Source organism: Halichoerus grypus, chromosome 5 (assembly GCF_964656455.1).
Source record: "Halichoerus grypus chromosome 5, mHalGry1.hap1.1, whole genome shotgun sequence".
Classification (NCBI taxonomy): Eukaryota; Metazoa; Chordata; class Mammalia; order Carnivora; family Phocidae; genus Halichoerus; species Halichoerus grypus.
Window position 1 is genome coordinate 37,745,885 of NC_135716.1, and position 22,573 is coordinate 37,768,457.

Below are 22,573 nucleotides of genomic sequence, written 5' to 3' on the forward strand. Positions count from 1 at the left end.
TAAATAAATAAAATCTAAATGGAATGAATAAATAAATAAAAATTTTAAAAATGTAATAATAAAGGCAGGAACCACTTTTTAAAAGGGCTTTATTTGACTACATAAAGATTTAAAATTTCTGCACAATAACTTAAACATTCAGAAGAGCAGTTTGGTTACATGTAGCAAAAACTTGAGAATGTTTTTTATCCTTTTACCCACTTCTAGGATTGTAATCTAATGAAACAGAGAGGCACCAAAGATAGTTTCAAGGGTATTTTGACAGCATTGTCAAAAATTTTGTCAGAAATTGTCACCACTCGCCCTTTCTAGGATGCTGCTCTCGTTTCCATGGGCGAAGGTGGAGGCATCTCCATGCCAGGCAGCAGGATGGAGAAAAGGATGAAAAGGGCATGCCCCAGCCATCTTTTGAGGAAGGTGCCCAGACACTGCCGTATAGTACTGGCTGGTACTTGGTCTTACGGCTACACCAAGCTGCAAGAGAGACTAGAAAATGTTATCTTTTTTCTGAATGGCCGTGGGTCCAACTAAAAATGTTATTCTGCAGAAGAGGAATAGAACAGGTACTGAGGGACAGCCCCCCTACTCTGCATTTTCATCTTCCATTTCCTAGCGTAGCCCTTTTTTTGAGGGCACTGACTCATTCTGTCTGTTTCCACAAACTATGTGTCCAGTCTGTAGATCATCTAGGTGAGTCCTTGACTACTTTCTCATACCTGGGAGCTACTTATCTACCTTTAGTGGCTGTCACTGAATTCCCTGTCAGTATGTCATTCTTTGAGACATGATACATTCTTCTACCCAAATATGGGAAATTAGTTACAGTGCCTAGCAGATGAGATTATTGCTACTAAACATTACCAGCTGGTTTGTAACATTTAGAAGTAGGAAAAGAACCAACTCTAAATCTTCTGTTCTTCCTTTCCACTCCCTCCCCACCCTACCCAAGCAACCAGGAAACACAGTCAGCTTTGCACTGCATTGTTTAGAAGTTATGAACATAGAGGGAACAGTCCGGTACCATTTTCTGTCCTTTAATACATTGGAGACACTGTGTAAGTTTGTATCTGAATCCCGCCCTTGAGGATCTTTCTAATTTAAAAAGGAAAGAAGCATATTTGTGCCTTATATGATAGGGGAATATTTTTCAGTATTTTATCTCAATAAAACTTCTACACTTTTGCCGCCAGCTCTATCTGCATACATCCTGTGGTGAAGTCAAGACAGATACCTGGCTTTTCTTCAGTATTTCAGAGCTGTCACTCATTAACTGGCCTGTGCCAGGGGAGAGAGAAGTGGGGGACGGGGTGGGGGGAGCACTGCCATATTTTTTCATTTTTGTAACTTCTTCTCAAGTGATTCCATGGTAGCTTAATGTATATAGAGAAACTCTAGTATTCTTAGTTATACCAAACATTGAACCAATTCTCCATCATAGCTATTAGCTATTACATTCCATGGGAAGCATGAAGGATAATAGACATCCCATCTTCTACATGAAGACACAGATTATATAAATTAAGTAACTTTGCTCATGACCACCCACCTACTAAATGTTGGAGCTGGATTCCATATCCAGATCTTCCTAATTTCAGTGCCTGTTCCCCAATCCCAGTGATAACACTGAATGTGTAATAACAGACACAAGCACTGTCTTCACCTATGTGAGTGATGGTCATACGGCCATGGGATTGTGTGTGTTCCGTGTAGCTTCAGAGGGGGCCACTGGTTAGAAATGAAGGTAAATTTTAACCATGAATTAGAGGAGGCATTTTACAACAAATTAGACTTAATGCAGAAATGGAATGGGGATGCATTTTGAAATAATGATTATCCATCACAAAATATTCAGACAGGGTTTTGAAGGAGACAGAGTAAAGTAGTAGAAGGTACTGGACTTGCAGCCTGGAGATAGCAGTCTGATTTTACCTCTGCTTATGGTGTGCTTGAATTGTCTTGTTTGGGTCTCTGAACTTTCGTTTCCTAGCGAATTCAGGAAAGAGCTGGACTCAGTCACCTCACGGTCTCACTGCCTTTTAGGTGAGTGGCTTGCATGTTATGTACGCTCATTAAATATTTGTCACGTGAATGTCACAGCAGTCTCCTGTCCTGCTGCCAGTGCCACATCCTTGATCTTCTCGGCTGAAAGTACTCTCTCCCTCCTTTCTGCTGGTATTTTACTTCTCTGTACTGCTCACTAAACGTATCACTTTCTACTTTAGAGTGAACTTACTTATGAGACTCTGAGCAACAAGATCTGTATGGGATCCACCCCTGTATCCCCCACTGTGTGAGGAGGAGGCGTTCAGGAAATACTTACCAAGTATGTTAAATGAAATTACCTGAGACGTGAAAGAATTAAGGACATCTTTGCAACTGTGTTTTTCTCTTACTTTCTTGAAAAAAAGTTATTTGGGCGCTTATCAGCAGTAGACAAATGCATGCAAACAGTCTAAACAAAAGTCTTTATACTTGTGGCCTAAAGTGAAACTAAAACTTGTTCGGATAGTTGACAGCCATCTCAACTCAGCTTCACCTCCTGAAAAAAAAATCTAAACTGCCACCTGGAACTCGTTAGACTTTTTCATTTGAGGTTAGCTGCCTTGACATTGTAGCACATTGGGAATCTAAATATTGTTTTCTTTCAAGTATCGTTTCCTGAGAAGATATTGGCCTAAGATGCATTCATATTCCTCTACTCTTTCTCCCTTTCCCCTTCCTCCCCTAGCTCCATCTTTATCTACTACTTTCTCCTGACTTGCCTTTCACCCTCTAAAATTCAAATGGCACAGTGTCCTGGGGGGTTGCACTATAATATATATGGTGAAGTGGAGAACCAAGTGGTAAAGTGGAGGACCTGGTAATTCAAGGGAAAAATAAAACACCTCAAAGTTGTGAGTAGCCTGCTTCAGCTCTCTCCTCTATGAGAACTTCCTTGAATCCCTTCACCATTTTTTACCCAGTCTTTAAGCCCTTTACATAGTCTTTCTCCTCTGTGTTTATATATGTTTACCAGATATGGGCTGCATTTTATTCTTATTTGTTATTATATGGTGTTGAAAAAATAACTGGATGTGATTTACCTAGACAACTTCCTGTGTTTTCTGATCATTTTTCACACAGGAAGGTACATTATTCCTATTTTTTAGATGAGGAAGCTATGGCTTAAGAGTCAAACTTGCCCAATGTCAGAAAACGAGTAATTAGAGGAGCCCAAATTCAAATCTAAGGCTTCCTGGAGCCCAAGCTCTTTACCTTTTTCATTTTGCCTCCAAAAGGTGTCTTTCCCTCTATTCCTTTCTTCCAGTTTCCACTGCTACTGTCCTTAGTCAGCTCTTCATTACCTCTTCCTCAGAGCTTTGTCCTGGTCCCCTATTCTGCCTCCCCGTTTGTGTCTTCTTTCCCATTCCCCTTCATGCAGCGTTATTTTGATCATCTCATTTCCTTTGAGATATCTGTGATGGCTTCTCACTTCTATAAGAGAAAGGCTGAACTTCTTGATATGTAACTACTCTGCTCCATGGATCTGCCCCCATTACCTCTCTAGCCTTATCTCCCACTCCTGCTTTCTCTGTGCCCCTGAGCTCTAGCCTCGCCGGCCACTTCCACCCAGCTTAAACCTAGGCCTAAACATTCTCCAGTTCCCCCAGTTAGAATTAATCTCTTTCAGTGTGTGCTGCTTTTTGTATTAGACAGATTTGTGATTATGTATGCCCCTGATAATGCATTCGAGAGTAGGGACTAGAACTTCAGCTGACTATATTCCAGAGCTTCATACAATAATTTGTCCATAAAACATACTCCATAAAATTTTGGATGGCTAAAATGAATCTGACTTCTAGGGCAACAGCAACAGTAATGGTTCTATGTAAAATTCAAACTGGTTGAATATGGGTTGTTTCTTGGCCTGCCACTAAAGCATTGGATTTTTTTTTTTTCTTTTTATTATGTTATGTTCATCACCATACATTACATCATTAGTTTTTGATGTAGTGTTCCATGATTCATTGTTTGCATATAACACCCAGTGCTCCATGCAGAACGTGCCCTCCTTCATACCCATCAGGCTAACCCATCCCCTCACCTCCCTCCCCTCTAGAACCCTCTGTTTTTCACAGTCCATAGTCTCTCATGGTTCGTCTCCCCCTCCGATTTCCCCCATAAAAATCTTCCAGATAAATCAAATGACTAGGTTTGCTTTTATCAAGAATGCAAAACAACAACAAAAAAAGCAGATTTATTTTATTCTTCAGTATTTAGTATGCTATACTGTATAGTTTGTGTATGTGTGTATACATACATATGTGTATGTTATACATATGTATATATAAAAAAGAGGATCTTAAATTTTTAAAGCTTAAATTTTCTATTATATAAAGTATTTTTAAATGAATCATTAATTGTACCATTAAAAATCTAGTTTCACTTAATTTTTTTATATTTACTTTGAAATAAGAACAATGAAATATGGTGAAATAGTTCATTCACATAGAAGTACATATATTAGCATAAAAAGCTCATGAACTTGCATTTTTATATTCTAATTTAATGTGGACTGTTCACTTCTTTACCCAGCTGTTATCTTCTCTTTAAGACAAATCTTAGGTGTACCTCCTCTAAGAAAGCTCTCCCATCCCAATTCATATTAGTAGCACCTGCAGTTACTTTTTTCCCCTCTGGCAATTATCATGCCCAGCCTAGCACTGTACCTGAAACTTGGTAGACATCCAGTAAAGTTTTGTAGAATGAATGAATGAACAATTGAAAGAACTTTGCAATTGTGTGTGTGTGTGTGTGTATCTGTCTGCCTCCATTAAAAGCGAAGTGGCAGATTTGTATACACAGATACAGAAGATTGTTCATGATATACTCTCTAGTGCAATAAAAACAAGTTGTAAGACAGAAAAATGATTCTGTTTTTGTAAAAGTATTCATGTGTGTGTAAGGGAAAAGACGAAGTTATACAACAAATCACAGTTTTCCTTAATGAGTTGAGTGGTTGGGAATGGAGAGTCAGAAGTGGACCTTCACTATTTAGTACATTTTCGTATTGATATTATTTGAATGTTTTCATTAAATGTGTACTAGTTTTATAATTTTTAAGTGAACAGTAAAATAAAATGTTAGTGCCTCTGCTCATAGTATTAAATGATACTTTCATATCAAACTGAACAATCTTTAAAGACAAAATTTGGCAAACCCCCCCCCCCCACACACACACAGTTTTTGTGGAAGGGAATTCTTTTCGTTTCTCTTTTCTTTTCTCGTCTTTTCTTTTTTCTTTTCTCTTTTGAGAGAGAGACTGGGAGCACGCATGCACAAGGGTGGGGGGAGGGGCAGAGGGAGGAGGAGAGAGAGAATTTAAATCAGGCTCCACGCTCAGAGACCATGGGCTCGATCTCACGATCCTGAGATCATGACCTAAACCGAAATCAAGACTCGGGCACTTAACCGACTGAGTCACCCAGGTGCCCAGAAGGGAATTATTTTCTTTGTGTAGATATTTCCTGGTCCTTTTGAAAACTTGTGGGACTTAGAATCAAGTGGGCTGCATTAAGTATTTAAGCCATAGTGGCACTTGTGTTGGGAAACTACCTCTTCCCAGTCTTACCCCTCAAGGCCAGATCAGTAGAGGCAGCTTTTAAAAGGTATTAAGAAACTAACTAATATTCACTGAACAGAAATGGCAGTCTTAGTTTTTTTGGAACTGTCCTACCCTCTGTTTTCAAACACACTCCTGGGTTCTTTAGGATAACTTAATTTTCATGCCACCAAGTAGCTGTTCTTAATGGCAGTGGTAAACCTTTCTTCTGAGCCCAGGCCCAAATTCAAAGTACCAACTAAAGATACCCAGGATAATTCTCCACCCTCTAAATTAAATTGGTTATCCCACACCTTACTTCCTTATCTTTTTTATGAACCAAGAAAATGGTCTTACTAAAACAAGTTTTGTTGAGACTTCAGAGGCTTGGTTATTTTAAGGTCGTTCCTAAAATTTTTTCACATGGTCCAGCTGCCAGACAGATTGTACATCAATTTCCTGCACCATTTGGCAGGCCTATGTGTTCACCGCCTTAAAAACAATTTGAATTTATTGATTTTGAAATTTGTGATTGCTTTCTAAAGTTTTTCCCCCATCCAAATTTACTTTGGAAAAAAATATCCACAACAGAACACATTGGCCCATTTTTGTGCCAAGACTTTCAGGGAAATATTTCATATGATTAATATTGTGTGGCTAATCTGGTGTAAAAAATCAATTTTATCCATTTTAACTTATGAGAGCATGACCATCCTGTGTGAACTATTTAAAGAGACTGTGACTTCTCTAATCCAAATTTAAGTGTTGGTTACTGCCTTCATTTATATGTGTTATATTAATCACTGTCAATTAATATTGGGCCACATTTCTTTTAAGAATTGAAGCATATTTTGTTAGCAGATCCATGTTTTTTCTTTCCAGAGCAGTATCCTAACCTTGCCTGGGGCAAGCTAAAATTAGTGGACTCTGGTCTTGGCTCAATGAAATACATAGTTCATGGTACCAGGCTATTTTAATAGGTCTGGAATCAGTTAGAAGCCTTCCATTCCTCCTTATCTGTCTGTTCCTTTAAACCCATTTGTCCTGAAAGATTGGTGTACTCTCTTTTATTAATAGTCAGGAGAGAAACAACATTATAAAATCTGTTTGATGATTTCATTCCATCAGACTCAAACTTTTTTATAAAACATTGGACCATTTGTTACTTGGTGAGTGCATTATTCTGAAAGCTTTAATGTAAACACTTTGGGGAATCAAGAATAGCTATTTGTAATGCTTGTACAACAGTCTATTATCCTTAGAGTTACAGCACCTCACAAATAACATAACTTCCACCCAGGGAATAATTGACTCACCATGGAGGTCTGGCTCCCTTGTCTCGTTAAATCTTCTAGAATTGCTGAGAGGTGGCTAGCAATTACTCTTCTCTGTTTGACATGTGTGGAGAGTTAGGCACTAAGCAGTTAGAAGTCATGCACAGAGCTTCTAAGGAGGTGCTGTTTGAGTGTTGGTCCTTGAATCACTGCTGAGCAAATGTTGAGACTTAACTCCTGAGGGCCATCTCCTAAGGGGATGCAGCGACCTACGCATTCTAGGCATTGCCAATCCCTGCCCTCATTTACAGATTGTTATATTTTATTGTATATTTCATTTTGATCTTTATATAATTTCCTCACAGGATTTATAAAAACATCTGAGCCGTCTCTTATTTGTCATTCTTATTTAAAATTTAAATGAAGAACATTTTAAAAGAGCAATGTAAAATTGTTTTGAGAACATTCAGATTTGACCTTAATTGCTATTAGGATTCAAAACTCTCTGATTTATTTCTGTTCAGGGAGAAATGATGTTTTAAAAGTACATAACTGATCTGGAAGAAGGCTATCTTATTTTATCTGCAGGATTTGCATGTCAGAAATCCACCTGCAGGGTGTTTTCTTTTAGAGCTCCTTGGGAAGGTGAATGCTATAGAAGAAGTGATGTTAGGATATGTTTACATTTATTTTAAAGTTGTCGGGATGGGGCAAAACCTTGAATTTGAATTCCTTCATGACCTCTTAAGTTAATCTTTGAAGCCAGCTCAAGAGAAGTATGAGAAATGTATGGAACTAACTTCAGTTGAATAAATATTACACTTCAGTGACTTTTTTATTTTTTAGTATGGAAGGACTAGCTGACAAATACAAAAGAAACCTGATTTTCAAAACTTCATTCCATTATTTAAAAAATATCAAGTGTATTCGCACGAATAATTTTTCCAGATAAGGTTCCCTTCCTTACTCAAACCAACAGAGACGGGTACTTGAGCCTTAGTCATTGATAAATGTACAATATTTACTCTCTACCCTTATTTATTTTCCTGCCTTTGAAGGAGGCAGGTAGTTAAAAGAAGTTCTTTAGGTATTTTCCACTCATGATGGGTTATATTTGGCAACAGCCAATTGATCTCCTGATTTTTCTCTCTGCTTCTATTCCTGACTCCCCATATTTTGTCCTTCTTTCTGGAGCCAGATTGATTCATTTTAAATGTACATCAAATTGTGGCCTGTTCTGGCACCCAGCCATCTCTGGCCTCATTTCCTACCACTCTTTGCTCACTTTGCTTTGACTGTGCTGGTCTTCTTGTTGATCTTCAAATCAAGTCAGGTTCACTGCTTCCCTGAGGCCCGTGCTTTGGCTGTTGCTGCCAGGAATGCTCTTCTCACACACACTCCCTCACTTCACTTAGGTCACTTTACAGTCATCCTGTTCCCTTACCCCACTTTGTTTTCTTTCTTAATTAGTACTGATCACTGCCCAACAACATCTTATGTTTGCTTATTGTCTCTTCTTCGCTGGAATGGGGACTAGGACTTCTGCTAGTTTGTCCACTACTACATTTGTCACTTAGTAGCTTTCAAGGAATATTTGTTTAATGAATGCATGGTAGCTATCTTGGATGTTTAAGAACTTTGTGTAAGACTCCTAGACTTTATAACCTTGAGACAGAAAAATGTTAACATAAATTCTGGCAGTGTTTATCCATGTGGATTTTCTAGCATTGGTTGATGTATATCAAAATCATATGAGGGTTTTTTTTTTCTACAGAATATATAGCCAGTACCCTGCCATTCCCCTCCCCCCAACAAGAATATATCAAGAGGTGCCTGGGTGGCTCAGTCAGTTAAGTGTCTGACTCTTAATTACGGCTCAGGTCATGATCTCAGGGTTGTGAGATGGAGCCCCACGTCGGGCTCGACACTGGACGTGGAGCCTGCTTAAGATGCTCTCTCCTCCCCCCTTCCCTGGCCCATCCCTCTCTTAAAAGAAGAAAAAAAAGAATATATCAAAATACGAAGGAACGACAGGGGAAGGTATTTGGAATAAAGTTCTTCCAACTAATTTTCCTTCAACATTTTTTCATTGTGGAACTTTTTTTAAAGCTGAAAAATTGTACAGTGAGCATACACACAACCATCTAGATTCAACAAATATTAGCGTTTTTCCATATTTGCTTTATTTGTGTGCATGTGTGTGTGTGTGTGTTTTCACCAGCCAGTTGTGATTCAAGAGCATAGCCTGAATCTTTCCCCCAAATAGAGAATTTCTGACTCTGTTGGGTTTCAGTGTGCAGGCGGAGAGACAGTAGTGGAAAGCATACTGAGGTTGGATTTGTCTGGGTGGCCTCTGCAGTAATTACGATGTCAAGGTTGTTAGAGACATTGTCATCTGGATTATCTGATACGGTTTGAATTCAGTGCCATGGTATGAATTCATGGTACGAAGACAAGAAACTTTTTGTTTGCTCTTGGTTAATGTTCTTTTTCTTTTTTAATTATATTGTATCAGCTAGGCAGGTGATACAGTTTTTTTTCCAGATACTAATATAGTCACTCCAGCCTTCTTGTGTTTCCTGTTTGCATGCTATTTCTTTTTATGCCCATTTACTTTAACCTATCTACGCCTTTATATTTAAAGTGAAGTGTGTTCCCCACCCCACCCCAGAACATTTAAAATGTTCCACTTGTCTTCTGATCTCCATATTTTCTAAAGAGAAGTCTATGATGATTTAAATTGTTATATACAAGGGATTAATATATCACCTGTATATGTCATTTTTCTCTATTTTCAGGATTTTTTTGTTTTTGTTTTTCAGCAAACTTAGGCATAAATATTTCTGATCAATGTTGTTTTTAATCCTCTTTACAGTTCATGAGCTTCTTAAATCTGTAAATTTAAATCTGTTGCTAAAACTGGGAATGCATTCAGTTATTATTTTTTTTTAATATTTATTTATTTGAGAGAGACACAGAGAGAGCGGGGGAGGGCCAGAGGGAAAGAATCTCAAGCAGACTTCCTGCTGAGCGTGGAGCCCAATGCAGCACTCAGTCTCATGACCCTGACATCATGTCCTGAGCCAAAATCAAGAGTCGGACGCTTAACTGACTGAGCTACCCAGGCACTCCTTCAGTTATTATTTCTTTAGATTTTTTTTTTTTTTTGGCCCCATTTTCTCATTCTCTATCTTCTGGGACTCCAGTATACCTGTTAAATCTTTTGATAATATCCCCAGAGTCCCTGAAACACTTTTCTTTTTCAATCATTTCTCTCTGTTCGGACTGGATAATTTCTATTGATCTTTTTCCAACACATCTTTTGTTCATTCTGCTATTAAGCATATCCAGTAAACTTTTATTTCATATGTTCAATTTTTCAGTTCTAAAATTTCCATTTTGTTTTTTGTTATGCTTCCTATTTCTCTGCTGAGATTTCCCATTTTTTCCTTCATTATGAGCATATTTTACCTTACTGAGTTTAATTATAGCTGCTTCAAAGTCCCGTCCGTTTCTCTGTGTGGGTCATATCAAGGTAGATCTCTGTTGATTATCTTCTCCTCTGAGAGTGGATCACATTTTCCTGATTCTTGAAATGTCAAGTAATTTTTGATTATATCCCAGACATTGTAAATGTTTTGTTGTGGAGGGGGAGTGTTTTTGTTAACTCTTCAGAGCCTTTTAGTAGTCGCTTTTTATATTTTGTCCACAGTTGAAGGTGGTTATCCTGCTAAACTACATGCCTACACTATCACACAGACAGAAAGAAATTCCTTTATATCTTCACCCAGGTAGAGTCAATCAGAGCTGCCAAGGGTAGATCAGTCATAAAGATGAAGTTTGTCATTCTCACAACTGGCATTCTTGTTTCTGTATCCTCCTCGTTGCCACCCTGACAGGCACTCTTTTGTCACCAGAGATGAAAAAATTTTGATGTATTTAGCAATAGGTACCACTGCTACCTTATCAGGAGTCAGGGAGAGAGGAACATCCCAGAACAAGGTGATGACAGAAGCTAGGAGATAGAGTACGTAAGAGTGGATGGAGGAAAGCTCAGTTAGTGCGGGTTGGCATGGATGTGGGCTTGTGTACCTGAGCTGAGAGGGAAGGAGAGTTTAAAAAGGAGGAGAGACAGGACGGCAGGGAACCAGCCGCGCTCACCTTTGTGCTTGGCCTTTACCATGTGGTTTCACGTAATCGTCAGAACAACCCTGTGAAATGAGTTCTGGTATTTACATTTTATTTGAGAGGCTCAAAAAGTGAAAGAACTCAGATGATTTTCTTCCTAAGGTTGGTTTTACTCATTTGAAGTCCCTTTGGAAACCCTGGAGGTGGGAAGGGTCTTTCTTGGTTCTGCCAGCTTCCTCAGTGAGAAGCCCAGGCATCCGGCCTGGGAAAGTTGGCTAAAAAGCTGCACTTTGATCCTCTTATATGTTTTAGGTCTTTACTCTCTGCTCAGATGGCAGACTTGATTTGCCTTAAGCTTAGTTTAGGTTTGGTAAGCCCTTCTCCACTTCTTGACTCCCCTTCCCTTTCCCCACCATACCCCCAGATCTCAATCTCAGTCTGCTTCTTGATGGTCTTTATAAGCCAGATTCTTAAGAAAAAGAGTTTGAATAATCTTACGAAGATACACAGGGGGATCACCTTGTCAGTGAGGAGCAGATTATTTGAGGTTGGAATTCTTCCTTCTAGATTTCTCTCACTTCTCTAACCTCTAGTGCCCTTGTCCTTAGGTTCACTCTGAAATTTCTATTACATTAAGTTGTTCAGAGAGAGAGAGAGAAGCATATTCCAAGAGCCATTAACTTCTTCCACACATAGCTCTAGGGTCTGAATTCAGGTCCCTCTCTTGAATTTTTTTCCTACACCTCTCTCTGTCCAAGACACTCAGAGAAGTCCACTGGTTCTCAACCAGGACTCCAGGACCTCTCACTCCAGGACCATTTGGTAATGTCTGAAGATATTTTTGGTTCTTACATCTGGGGGAATGCTAGTGACATCTAGTTAGTAAAATCCAGGGTTTTTTGTTTGTTTGTTTGGTTGGTTGGTTGGTTTTTTTTTTGCTGCTAAACCATCTACGATGCACAGGACAGCCCTGCATAACAAAGAACTGTCCAACCCAAAATGTCAATATTGCCAAGGTTGAGAAACCCTGGAACAGACTCCTAGAGCCTTTTCTCTGTGTCCTTTCCTTTCCCTGTCCCTTTCCTTCCTTTGTTAGGGCCCTGCCTCCTGGTCTAACACTGTGGTGGGCTAGCATTGTAACTTTGTACCCCAGAATTGCAGCTTTCCTGTGCCTGTCCAGCAGTCAGAGCTGCAGGGGTGGTGGGGTGGGCAGAACTGAAGGAACTGCTGATGGGCTCTTGGGAAGGAACGCATGCATGGGATTTGTAGAGAAGAGGCGTGTAGGAACCATCAGTCCTCAGCCATGGCCATGGCGGATGTACCTTGGCTGCTATGGCCCTGGAGTTAAGACACGTCTTTTAATGGATATGTATGTGGTGGTAGAGGAAATCATCAACAGTGATATAATTTATAAATCTTTGTGAAGTTGGAAAATTTGGGGGTTGACTGTATAAAATAGTTGTGGCTATGGTTATTGAAATGAGATCATTATGAATAATTATCACTTGTTCAGTATCTATTATTTATGTCATTAAAAATACCACGTTGATTCTTTTGGTAAGTTTTTTTTTATTGCAACTCTAAAATCTGTTCCTGTATTTGCCTTTTTCATTTGCCAGTAACATGATTGTCAGTTCTCAACTTCAAAGAAAGAGAGAGGCAACATCGTTCCCAGCTGGAATCAGTTTTTCCCCCTTTTCTATTGGAATGAATCTCATAGTTACAAGGGGCCCACACAACCAGAACATTTACCCATAGCCATTTAAGACTGCTGATAAATACAAAGTATAACTCTATTCCTACGACTTCATGTCAGTGCCCTTTACAATTCTGATCAGTCCCGATAATTACCTTGGCCCTTTCATCACCTAGCCAGTGTAATCCCAAGTCTGCCCGTGTTAGAGTTTGTGGGGCACTAAAGCTCTTTGCACTGTACTGAGGTGCTCCCAAGTCTTCACGTTTGCAAGAAAATCACTGCATGATTCTCACCTTCCCTCCATACCATTGGCTTTGACAAATTCTGGAAAAAACAGAGGACATTATTATCTTGCATACATGTGGAACATGTAACTTTTCTCCCCCAATCGTTTGAATGAAAACTTTGAACTATATTAAGTACATTGGATTAAAGGTCACATGTCAAGTTCTGATGTTTTCTCTACCTAATACATCTCCTTTGCCTTGAAATGTATCTAAGGTGTAGATCGTGCTTGTAGTGCTAGATAGTTCACTTTAAAAGAAACTAGAACATGATGCTACTCTACCATATTCACTAACAAACATCATTGGCACATAGAACAAGAAATTCTAGGGGAGCAGTTGTTCCAAATTTGGGGGGATTATTGTTAAATCTGCTGTTTACAGGATTCTTAGGTTTAGCCCACAGGGGCATGGTGCCAGTGTTTTGTTTCATTTCTTTAAGCTTGGTGCTTATTTTTATCACAGTATAGCTGTCAGGTGATACTTTAAGACCTTAAGAGATTTGTTCATCTTTTTTTAAATATTACAAATGCACACTTTTTCTGCTCAGACTTCATTTTTGTAACATTACATGGAGTATTTTCTCAATGAATAGTATTTAATCTTATTATGGATTAATGTTTCTGATACTATGATTTATTTATTTATTTATTAATTATTATTATTATTTTTTTTTTTTTACTTTCCAAAACATAGCAGCCTTCAGAACATCCTAGTAAAAAAACCTACTGCAGTCAACTCTAAAACTGTTTTCATTGTGCTTGAGAAACAAAGGCTTTGGAGGAAAGCGAAGATAGGCCATCTCTGCTAGGACAGTCTTTTCCCTCATTATTTCTTGTGCAGATGGGTTCTACATTCTGCCTCCTCTTCTGGCCACTGTTCTTGGTACGTCTGGCCAAGCTTATATTCACACCTTAAGCAGAAGCCTTTCAGGCACATGAACCTGAGAGTCCACCAACCTTTGGTCTCTACCCAACATTAAGATGTCAACAATTTGAATTGAGGTTCCTAATTTGAGAATTGCGCTAATACATTGATTAAGACATTTTAGCTCATTGAATGTGGATATACAGATGAACTCTGATTTCAGGAAATTTCATCACAGTAACATCTTTAATGATTAATATTGAATTGTTCTGAATGTCTTTAAATGTGCCATAGTGATGATAAACACTGATAAATTGATAAACAGAATCTTCCACAGTGGTTTTTGAAATGTAAAGTGGCTCTTATTATTAATGTATTATTGATACTTCACAGACTGAGTGATGATGAGTCATCCCTTGTTAATATCTACTATTAGCAGATATTACTAAAATAGTAATATCTACTCTTTTTTCTGTAATAGCCAGCTCTTTAGAAAAATTTTACACTGATTCTTAAGAATTCAAGCTTTTCAGTCTGGCCAAGGCAAAATTCCACCTCAAAAATTAAACAGAATCAAGATGAACTGCAGACCCGGAAAAGATATTTACAAGGCTGGGAGAGCTTTTAGACTATGATGGGAATATGTTTATACTTAGTTGCATCCACTAGCTTATTTAACAAGCCTTTGTTAGGCACCTGCTAAATGCTAGGATCTGAAGGAGAGGGAGGAGGGAGTGGACAACAGTGTTAAGTGTAGCGCGTTTTTGGGGGGGGGTGCGTCAAACAAGATAAAAACTATAAAAAGAGTCATTTGACTTTGGTGACCTAACGAGCAGTTTGGAGAGCGTGACAGGGGCAGAAACAGTGTGGAGTGAGTTGAAGTGTGATTACCAGTTTAGAAAGTAGACACTTCTCTCCGCACATTTGAGAAGTTTGAGTTTTAAGAGGAGAAAAGAGAAGAAAATTGTGGCAACTCTAGAGGGCTCATTTGCTTTGTTGAAGATAGGGTATGTTTGGAAAGTATTTCAGTTTTGATGCTTAAAGAGTTTGACGGTGTACAAGAGAAGAAAGAGTTCGTTTCTAAGACCAGGGCAATCTGGTCTTGTATCAGAGGGAGGTATAAGCTTCCCTTAAAACAGAGTGTGTGGAAGATGGATGAGCAGGCATGTTTCTAAACTGCAATGCTTTATGCTCAGAATTTGGGGCTTTCTCTTGTAATGAGAATCACAAGTTATTTTCTTTTAATCAAAATAACTTGCTTTTTATAGTGCTTTTGAAATGTTCTTTGTCTGCCGTGTACAGGCTGTTACGCCTCGGGATAATCTCTCGGGGTTATAAAACAGTAACAAATTTTTGAAGATACTTTATAACATTAAAGAATTTTAAAATGCTAAGGAGTTTGTATGATCGTTCATCTTAACCTCATAATTTGGGGGCCATTTTGCTCCCAACTTAGTATGGATTTTTATGATCCATAGCTGTTTTTTTCCTATGGCTTTTTACTTTCTGATTTTCATTTCCTTCTTTGTTCAGCAGTAGTAATTACTATTGAATTATTAATTGTAGAAATAAGGCAGAAATAATGTGAAACCAAATCTGGCATCAGTAAAATATCTTTTGGTTTATCATGAAAATTCTCATTTTTGTTTTGCATGTAACAGGATAAAGATTATAGACTTAGCCTAATTCCTTGTACATTTCAATCATTTGAGACATCTGAGATTTTGAGGAAATTGTGTTACTTAAGGAAGTCACTCAGTCATTCTAAACCTCATTTATCTTATCTATAAAGTAAGAATAATGCCTGTTTCCAGACTGTTTGTCCCATTTCACAGAATTATTAGGAGGTCCATCTGATATAATGTCTGTAAACATGTGTTGTAAGTTGTAAAATGTTTTAAAATATATTATGATCTGGGGCGCCTTTGGCTTGGGTCGTGATCCCAGGGTCCTGGGATCGAGCCCCCCGCGTCGGGCTCCTTGCTCCACGGGAAGCCTGCTTTTCCCTCTCCCGCTCCCCCTGCTTGTGTTCCCTCTCTGGCTGTCTCTCTGTCAAATAAATAAAATCTTAAAAAAAATAAAATATATTATGATCTGAAAAATATTAGATCTCAGGCTCTCCTGGTCAATTAGAAGCTCCCTTTGACCCTGAATCACACGTGAAGAAGCATTCTAGGAAATGAACACAGCTGGCTTTCACTTACCGTTTAAGCATCATTGACTGGCAAGTCTCTATGCTACTCTAGAGCTAATTGAAAAATCTCTAAGAAACTGTCTCTTTTGGGGGAAAAAAATTATGGCGGCTGATAAACTGCATATCATCTCTCTATAGTGTAATGTTTAAAAGTACCAGCTCAGAAATTAAGCTTTCTTGACTTCAAATCCTGGCCACACCTTTTAGTAGCTAAAGGTCTTTGGTAAATTTAAACTCTTGGTGCCTCTAAAAATTTTAACTCAGAAAAACGGTGGTATTAATAGTACTATTTCCAGAGCAATTACCTGTTAAATGAGATAACAACATAGTGTCTGCCAGTACTAAGGACTCCATAGATGTTAGTTAGCTATTATGTGTATGAAATTTACAGTAATATGAATCCATACAGAAAATAATATTTCTTGTAAAATAAGTACCTTCAAGGAATTAAATTTAAATATTTAAGTACTGACCAGATCTTTTCATTTGAGTAGCTTCACCCATGGGATTTTAAACACCCTCACGGGAACATTGAATCTCTTTGAATTATTACAATAGCTCACTTTTGGGGGTGCCAAGTTTACACCTAATAAGTAATTTTCCACCTACCTGTAGCCCAGCAGTGATATTGGTGATTCTTTCTTTAACTAAAAAAGATTTCAAAATACTGTATGGTATGCTTTAAAAATAATAAATAAATAAATAAATAAATAAATAAATAAATAAATAAAATGGAAGCCTATCTCTGCTCTAAAAAGGCTGAAAGCCTGTGGTGCCAAATCTGGCCGCTAGAGGGTGCTGGATAGCCAGCGACCTAGTCCTTCCTGAGAGGCTGAGCTCTTGCCCTTGTGAGTGGGGTTCAGGAGCTGCCACTAATTATATCTGTGGAACTCAGTGGTGTCATGTTTTCTCGGTTCCAATCACCATTGATCGGAGAGTGGCCCATCTTCCTTCACAGGGACCAGGGATTGAGCTGGAAGCCTATTCCCCTCCTTTGTAAAACTGCTAACTCTTTGAGCCGGTCAAGCTTTCACATCTCCCCTGCCCCTTTCAGGAGAGGTTTGCCCATTCAGAAATCGCTTTGGTTACAGTTCAGTGGATTTAGAAGGATTTAATTTTATTCCATCCTACTGCTTCCACTTTTGCTGCTCTCAGGTATTCTAGAAGTTAATTTCTTAGTGGGATTTAAGAGATTTTACAAAATAGTTACCAATTATTCAATACTTGGTCACTCTGCAAAGTTAAAAACCCGCCACTTAAAAAATCAATAAACACTGCCTTCTTTTTTATAGTCAGAGCAGAGATTTGGCAGGGGATGGGGAAGCTTCCACTGCTGTTGACCTAGCAAAACTCCCTAATAGGAAATCTGCCTTCTTTATTATTAGTTGGTATAATTCAGGATGATACTCATTAAAGCCAATAAAAAACACAATTTCTGGTGATTGAAAAACCATAGAAAACTAGGAGATAGCTAACAAAACCTGTACCTGCCTCAGTGTTTTAGAGAGAGTATCCTCTCTCCCTTCCTTGGACAGCATGGTCCAGCACATTCAGCTGTTCTGTCTGTCAGGTGGGCTGACAGAGTGAGGGTGGTCTACTTAGAAAGCTCTGGAGTGAGCAAGGGTGAGAGGAGGCTTTGTGCACGCCTCGGAGGAGGGGCCAGTACCTGTTTCGTCCCGCTGGGTGAGCAGGAGAGATGTGCGGGGTGGTCACCACAGGACTGGGGTGGGCCTGCCTGACACTTACAAGATCATGCACTTTGGTTAAAAGAACTATAGCAGGAAGAGGTTCATTCACATGGATGTTCCCAACTAAAAATAGGCTGGATGTCATGGGAACCGGGAAATGGACAGTGTTGTGTGGACCAGATTGCAGTACTTGCATAGTTAAGTCAGTGGGAAGGTAATTCCTTTGCATGCAGTATTTTTCAAAATGACTTCATCCTTTCTGGTATTGTACCTCTATTCTGAATCTAATAAGGCAAAGGAAATTCCACTCATAATATTGTTGTATAAGAATGCTTTGGCGGGGCGGGGGGAGAAAAGAATGCTATGGAGAATTCTGGCATCTCTTGGTACCAGGTACTCATCGCTAGGTCTGTTAGGTCATTTATTAAGGATTGGGAGTCACATGATATTGTACGTTAACACAAAATAATGTCAGGGGTGCCTGGGTGGCTCAGTCAGTTAAGCGTCTAACTTCGGCTCAGGTTGTGATCTCGGCGTCCTAGAATCAAGTCCCACATCGGGCTTCCTACTCAGCGGGGAGTCTGCTTCTCCCTCTCCCTTTGTCTGCCGCACCCCCGCTCATGTTCTCTCTCTTGCTCACTCATAAATAAATAAAATCTTTAAAAAAATAATAATTTTGGAATAATTATCCAGTGGATTAGCTATTCTTTAAATAACAGCATATGCCTGTCACTTGCTAAAAACATCTTAGGGAAAGTTCCTCAAGAGCATGTTGATTTTAACAGCCATATACTTTTTTGTTACTTTTCCGCAGGAGGTAAACCAACAGTATGTCTTTCATTTGATCAGTAATTAAAGATGCATTTTTCCCTTTATCCTTATTAAAATTGGACTTTTTAAGGCTGAGCTGAAATTTCATCCTGAAAAGTAAAATATTAAGATTTACTAGCAAAACTACCTCATGTAAATGTATATTATTCAAGCCAGAGCTCACATTCTGATCCCCAAGTTTCCACGGGTGACCACAATCTCCTGGCTTCCCAGGAAATGCCAAGTGAGATCAGCCAGTCTTTGTGAAGTCCCTCAGTCTCAGTTCTCTGCCTCTGCTTTCATGTCCGCATTAGCGGTGAGCGCACTCAGAAAGCAGGTGTTTGGCTCAAGCAAAGATCTCGCCAAAAGTCTTTTTGCCTCTGAAAGAGGTGATAGCTTGTTCCAACTCAGTGCTGGAAAGTTCTGGGAACATTTGGAAATGCACTCATTTTACAAGGTGGTATTACAAGTACAAGTTTGATGCCATGTTCTCTATTAAATTAGCTGATACCAAAAACAATTTTTAAAAATCTAATTTGGTGCCTTTCTCAGACCAAAAAAAAAAAAAAAACTTTCATGGAAAATTCATTTTACTGTAGTCTCTAAGTGTAAAATATTAGTTTGCAATAAATTTTTACTCTTAGGCTATTTTGTTTGCAAATGATACTGGCATATTACTTTGTCATCTTACTTTTCAGTGATTTATGCATATTAGGTGTTAGTCTAAGATGATGACATACCCCATAAACACTGTTGTCTGCTCCCTACACCAGAAAGTCGAAAGTTTGAAACATTTATATTTGAAAGTTGATGCCTCCCTCATAAGACATATTTAAGTTAATAATTTGCCAGTTCTGTGTTCACTTCATCTCATTTTCTATTTTATTTTAGGTTAATAACATTTATGAACATATTTTAAAACAATTATTAATGAAAGGACAAGGGCAGAAGCTGTCTACGTCAGTTTTATTCAGTTAGTGATTCTGCTTTTAAGTTTGCATAAGACTGATTGTTATTAAAATAGGCAGGAATTTTTTTTTAATATTTCATAGGAGCCCTCCTATGCTTTTTCTTTTTTCTTTTCTTTTTTAGAGAAGGAGGGAGAGAGGGGGGAGCGGCAGAGGGAGAGAGAGAATCTTAAGCAGGCTCCACGCTCAGCACAGAGCCTGATGCAGGGCTCGATCTCATGACCCTGAGACTATGACCTGAGCTGAAATCAAGAGTCAGATGCTTAACTGAGCCACCCAAGTGCTAACCCTTTATTCTTTTAAATCCCTGAATATCTTCAGGGGTTTTAATTGAATTTGTAGATTTGTCTGTTAATATCTGGGAAATTTAAAATACTGTTTCAGCCACAAATCATGCCTATATAAAATTAATAGTTATGTAAAATGTTACCTTTTTGGTGAATTTTATTTTCTCAGGCTCATGTGGCAAGTAAGGATGAATAACTTTGATCAAAATTTATTTTTGCTGGGTGCCGGGGTGGCTCAGTCGGTTAAGTGTCTGCCTTTGGCTCAAGTTGTGATCCCGGAGTCCCAAGACTCCAGAGTCTGCTTCTCCCTCTGCCCCTCATCCCCTCTTGTGTTCTCTCTCTCTCTCAAATAAATAAATAAAATCTTTTTAAAAATTCTATTTTTGCTAAGTTTTTAAAAAACATTTTGCTATATTTTGAGTTCATATTGTTTTATAAATAGCTATCAGACCATGATTCCTATTCTGTGGTATTTTAAAAGAACTGCAGATATAGATGCCTCAAAACTAAAGTATTAGGAATCCTGCTTATTTGTAGGTGTCACTTCACTATTTAAAAAAATTATTGCAATCTGAGTTTCATGATTTCTGGTTTTCAGCTGACCTCTATTTTATTTTAAAATTTATTTTTTATTTATTTGACAGAGACAGTGAGAGAGGGAAAACAAGCAGGGGAGTGGGAGAGGGAGAAGCAGGCTTCCCGTTGAGCAGGGAGCCCAATGTGGGGCTCGATCCCAGGACCCTGGGATCATGACCTGAGCCAAAGGCAGATGCTTAACGACTGAGCCACCCAGGTGCCCCTCTATTTTATCTTAAAACTCTTTTTATAGATTTGGCAAAGTAAATTTTGCATCTTTATAATATGAAGATGGTCATAATTTAAATTGTCAGAATAAGTATTGTGATATTGTTGTAGAAAATTGTACAAATGGTTGCACTTGGTGATATTAGTAAGAAATCTATCCTCCCAGAGCACTTCATTCAATGCACGTTTGCCAAAAGAGTAAACTGTGGTATTTATTATCATTTTGAATAATTTTTTTTGACAGAAGCCATTTTTCTAGAAAAGAATGAGTCAAAATCAAAATCTATGATCAGACTTGCAGAATAAACATGAAATGGAGCATGAGACTATCCTGTAGTGGAATGAATGAAATACGCTGGAAAATAGCCAGATTTTCCCTGATACTTTTTATTCTTTACTTAAGTTGTAAATGCTCCTACTTGATACCACACACACACACACACACACACACACACACACGCACGCACTTTTTTTTTTTTTTTAAGAGTTAAAAAAAGATGTGCTGTTTTTCTGTTTTTCTGTCTGGACGCATCCAGACAGCTATATGCCACAGTGTTGAAAGGGACTTTTCCTGTTGCCACACATTAGCACTGGGGCCCTACCTGAAGATTGCAGTACCCATATTCTGAGGGATACTGCAGCCAACAATTGAAACCAGACACCTTTCTCCAGAGTTTACTAAGAGTCCCACCATCTTTCATTCATTTAGTAAATATTTGTTAGGTACCTGTTGCAGGTAGTACTTGAGGCACTGGGGATGTAGCTGTTGCTAAAGTTCCTATCCTTACGGAATTCATAATCTGGTGGCCTAGTGGAATAAGAAAGTAGCTCTCTTCTTGCTTAGATTAAAGTTGCATGTGGCGGGAAATCTTCCAGAAAGCCAATCACAGAAATTGGTGGTGCCTGCAGGCAAGGGAGGCTGGCATCTGCTATCCCAGCCAGCTGCTTGCTAAGCTGGTTGGACCTGCAAACCCACTGATGTACCGCTAGAGCAGAGCTTGTGAGCAAGTTCCTGGGAGTCTGGGGGGTATATTAACATTGACAGAAAGAAAAGATGTCTGAAAAAAGAAAGAGAGATGATGTCTGTATCTCTCCCAAAGAGTTGTGTAGGTAGGAGACTTTAGCAGGTAGAGCCAAGGCCTCCAGGCTAACTGAGGGCTATGGTGGAGTGTGTTAGGAAAGAAGAGACTAGGGGACCTCTCCCCTTGGGTCCCAGGGGCCCCTGGAGAGTCTAGAGAACAACCTCTGTGGTCTCTGTGACTCTAAAAACAGAGGTCAGGTATCATAATACTGTCAAGGGGGCTTCCAGGCCAGAGGAGATAGTACCCCATGCAGAGAGCTGCCCCCCTCCAAGAGGTGTGAGCATCAGAGTAATACCAGCCAGCAGCACATCAGCAAATCCACACACACCCCTTCTGCACAAACCACCGGTAATCCACCAACCCAGAGCAGGACTGAAACCTCCTTCCACTGACAAGTAACCATGTCCATCACAGGATCCTGGTTTCCTTCTCAGCTCCCAGCACCAGAGGAGCTAGACCTTAAAAAGAGATGGAGACCTGGGTGGCTCAGTTGGTTAAGCGACTGCCTTCGGCTCAGGTCATGATCCTGGAGTCCCGGGATCGAGTCCCGCATCGGGCTACCTGCTCAGCAGGGAGTCTGCTTCTCCCTCTCCCGCTCCCCCCTCTTGTGCTCTCTCTCTCACTCTCTCTCAAATAAATAAATAAAATCTTTAAAAAAAAAAAAAAAAGAGATGGAGAGAAGGTTCTGGATGCGTCCAGACAGAATCTCTTCCCACTGCAGCCCTGTTGGTTTCTCTGTGCAAGCTCATACTGAGGGAAGGGACAAAGTTTATAATTCGTCTGGACTTTTAACTAAAAGTGACCAGAAATCAGTGAGATCTGCCCAGGATTCCTTAAGGGATGTGTCAGGGAAATTTGGCATAGCACAGCTGAAAGAGTATGATTGGAGAAAAATGAAACTCTTTTAAGT

The 22,573-nt window shown here is 39.1% G+C and overlaps 1 protein-coding gene across 4 annotated transcripts in view; it reads left to right on the top strand.

Annotated features, from left to right (window-relative positions):
* The window catches only part of STK3 (serine/threonine kinase 3), a 267,137-nt gene that overhangs the window by 233,559 nt on the left and 11,005 nt on the right, over positions 1–22,573 (top strand). The window contains exon 11 of one of the 4 annotated variants that reach the window (XM_036086513.2): positions 2,223–2,323. The exons of the other annotated variants lie outside the window; for them this stretch is intronic. Within the exon in view, the coding sequence (XP_035942406.1) occupies positions 2,223–2,294 (72 nt within the window). The 3' untranslated portion in view covers positions 2,295–2,323. The remainder of the gene's footprint in view (positions 1–2,222; positions 2,324–22,573) is intronic. 4 annotated transcript variants of the gene reach the window in all.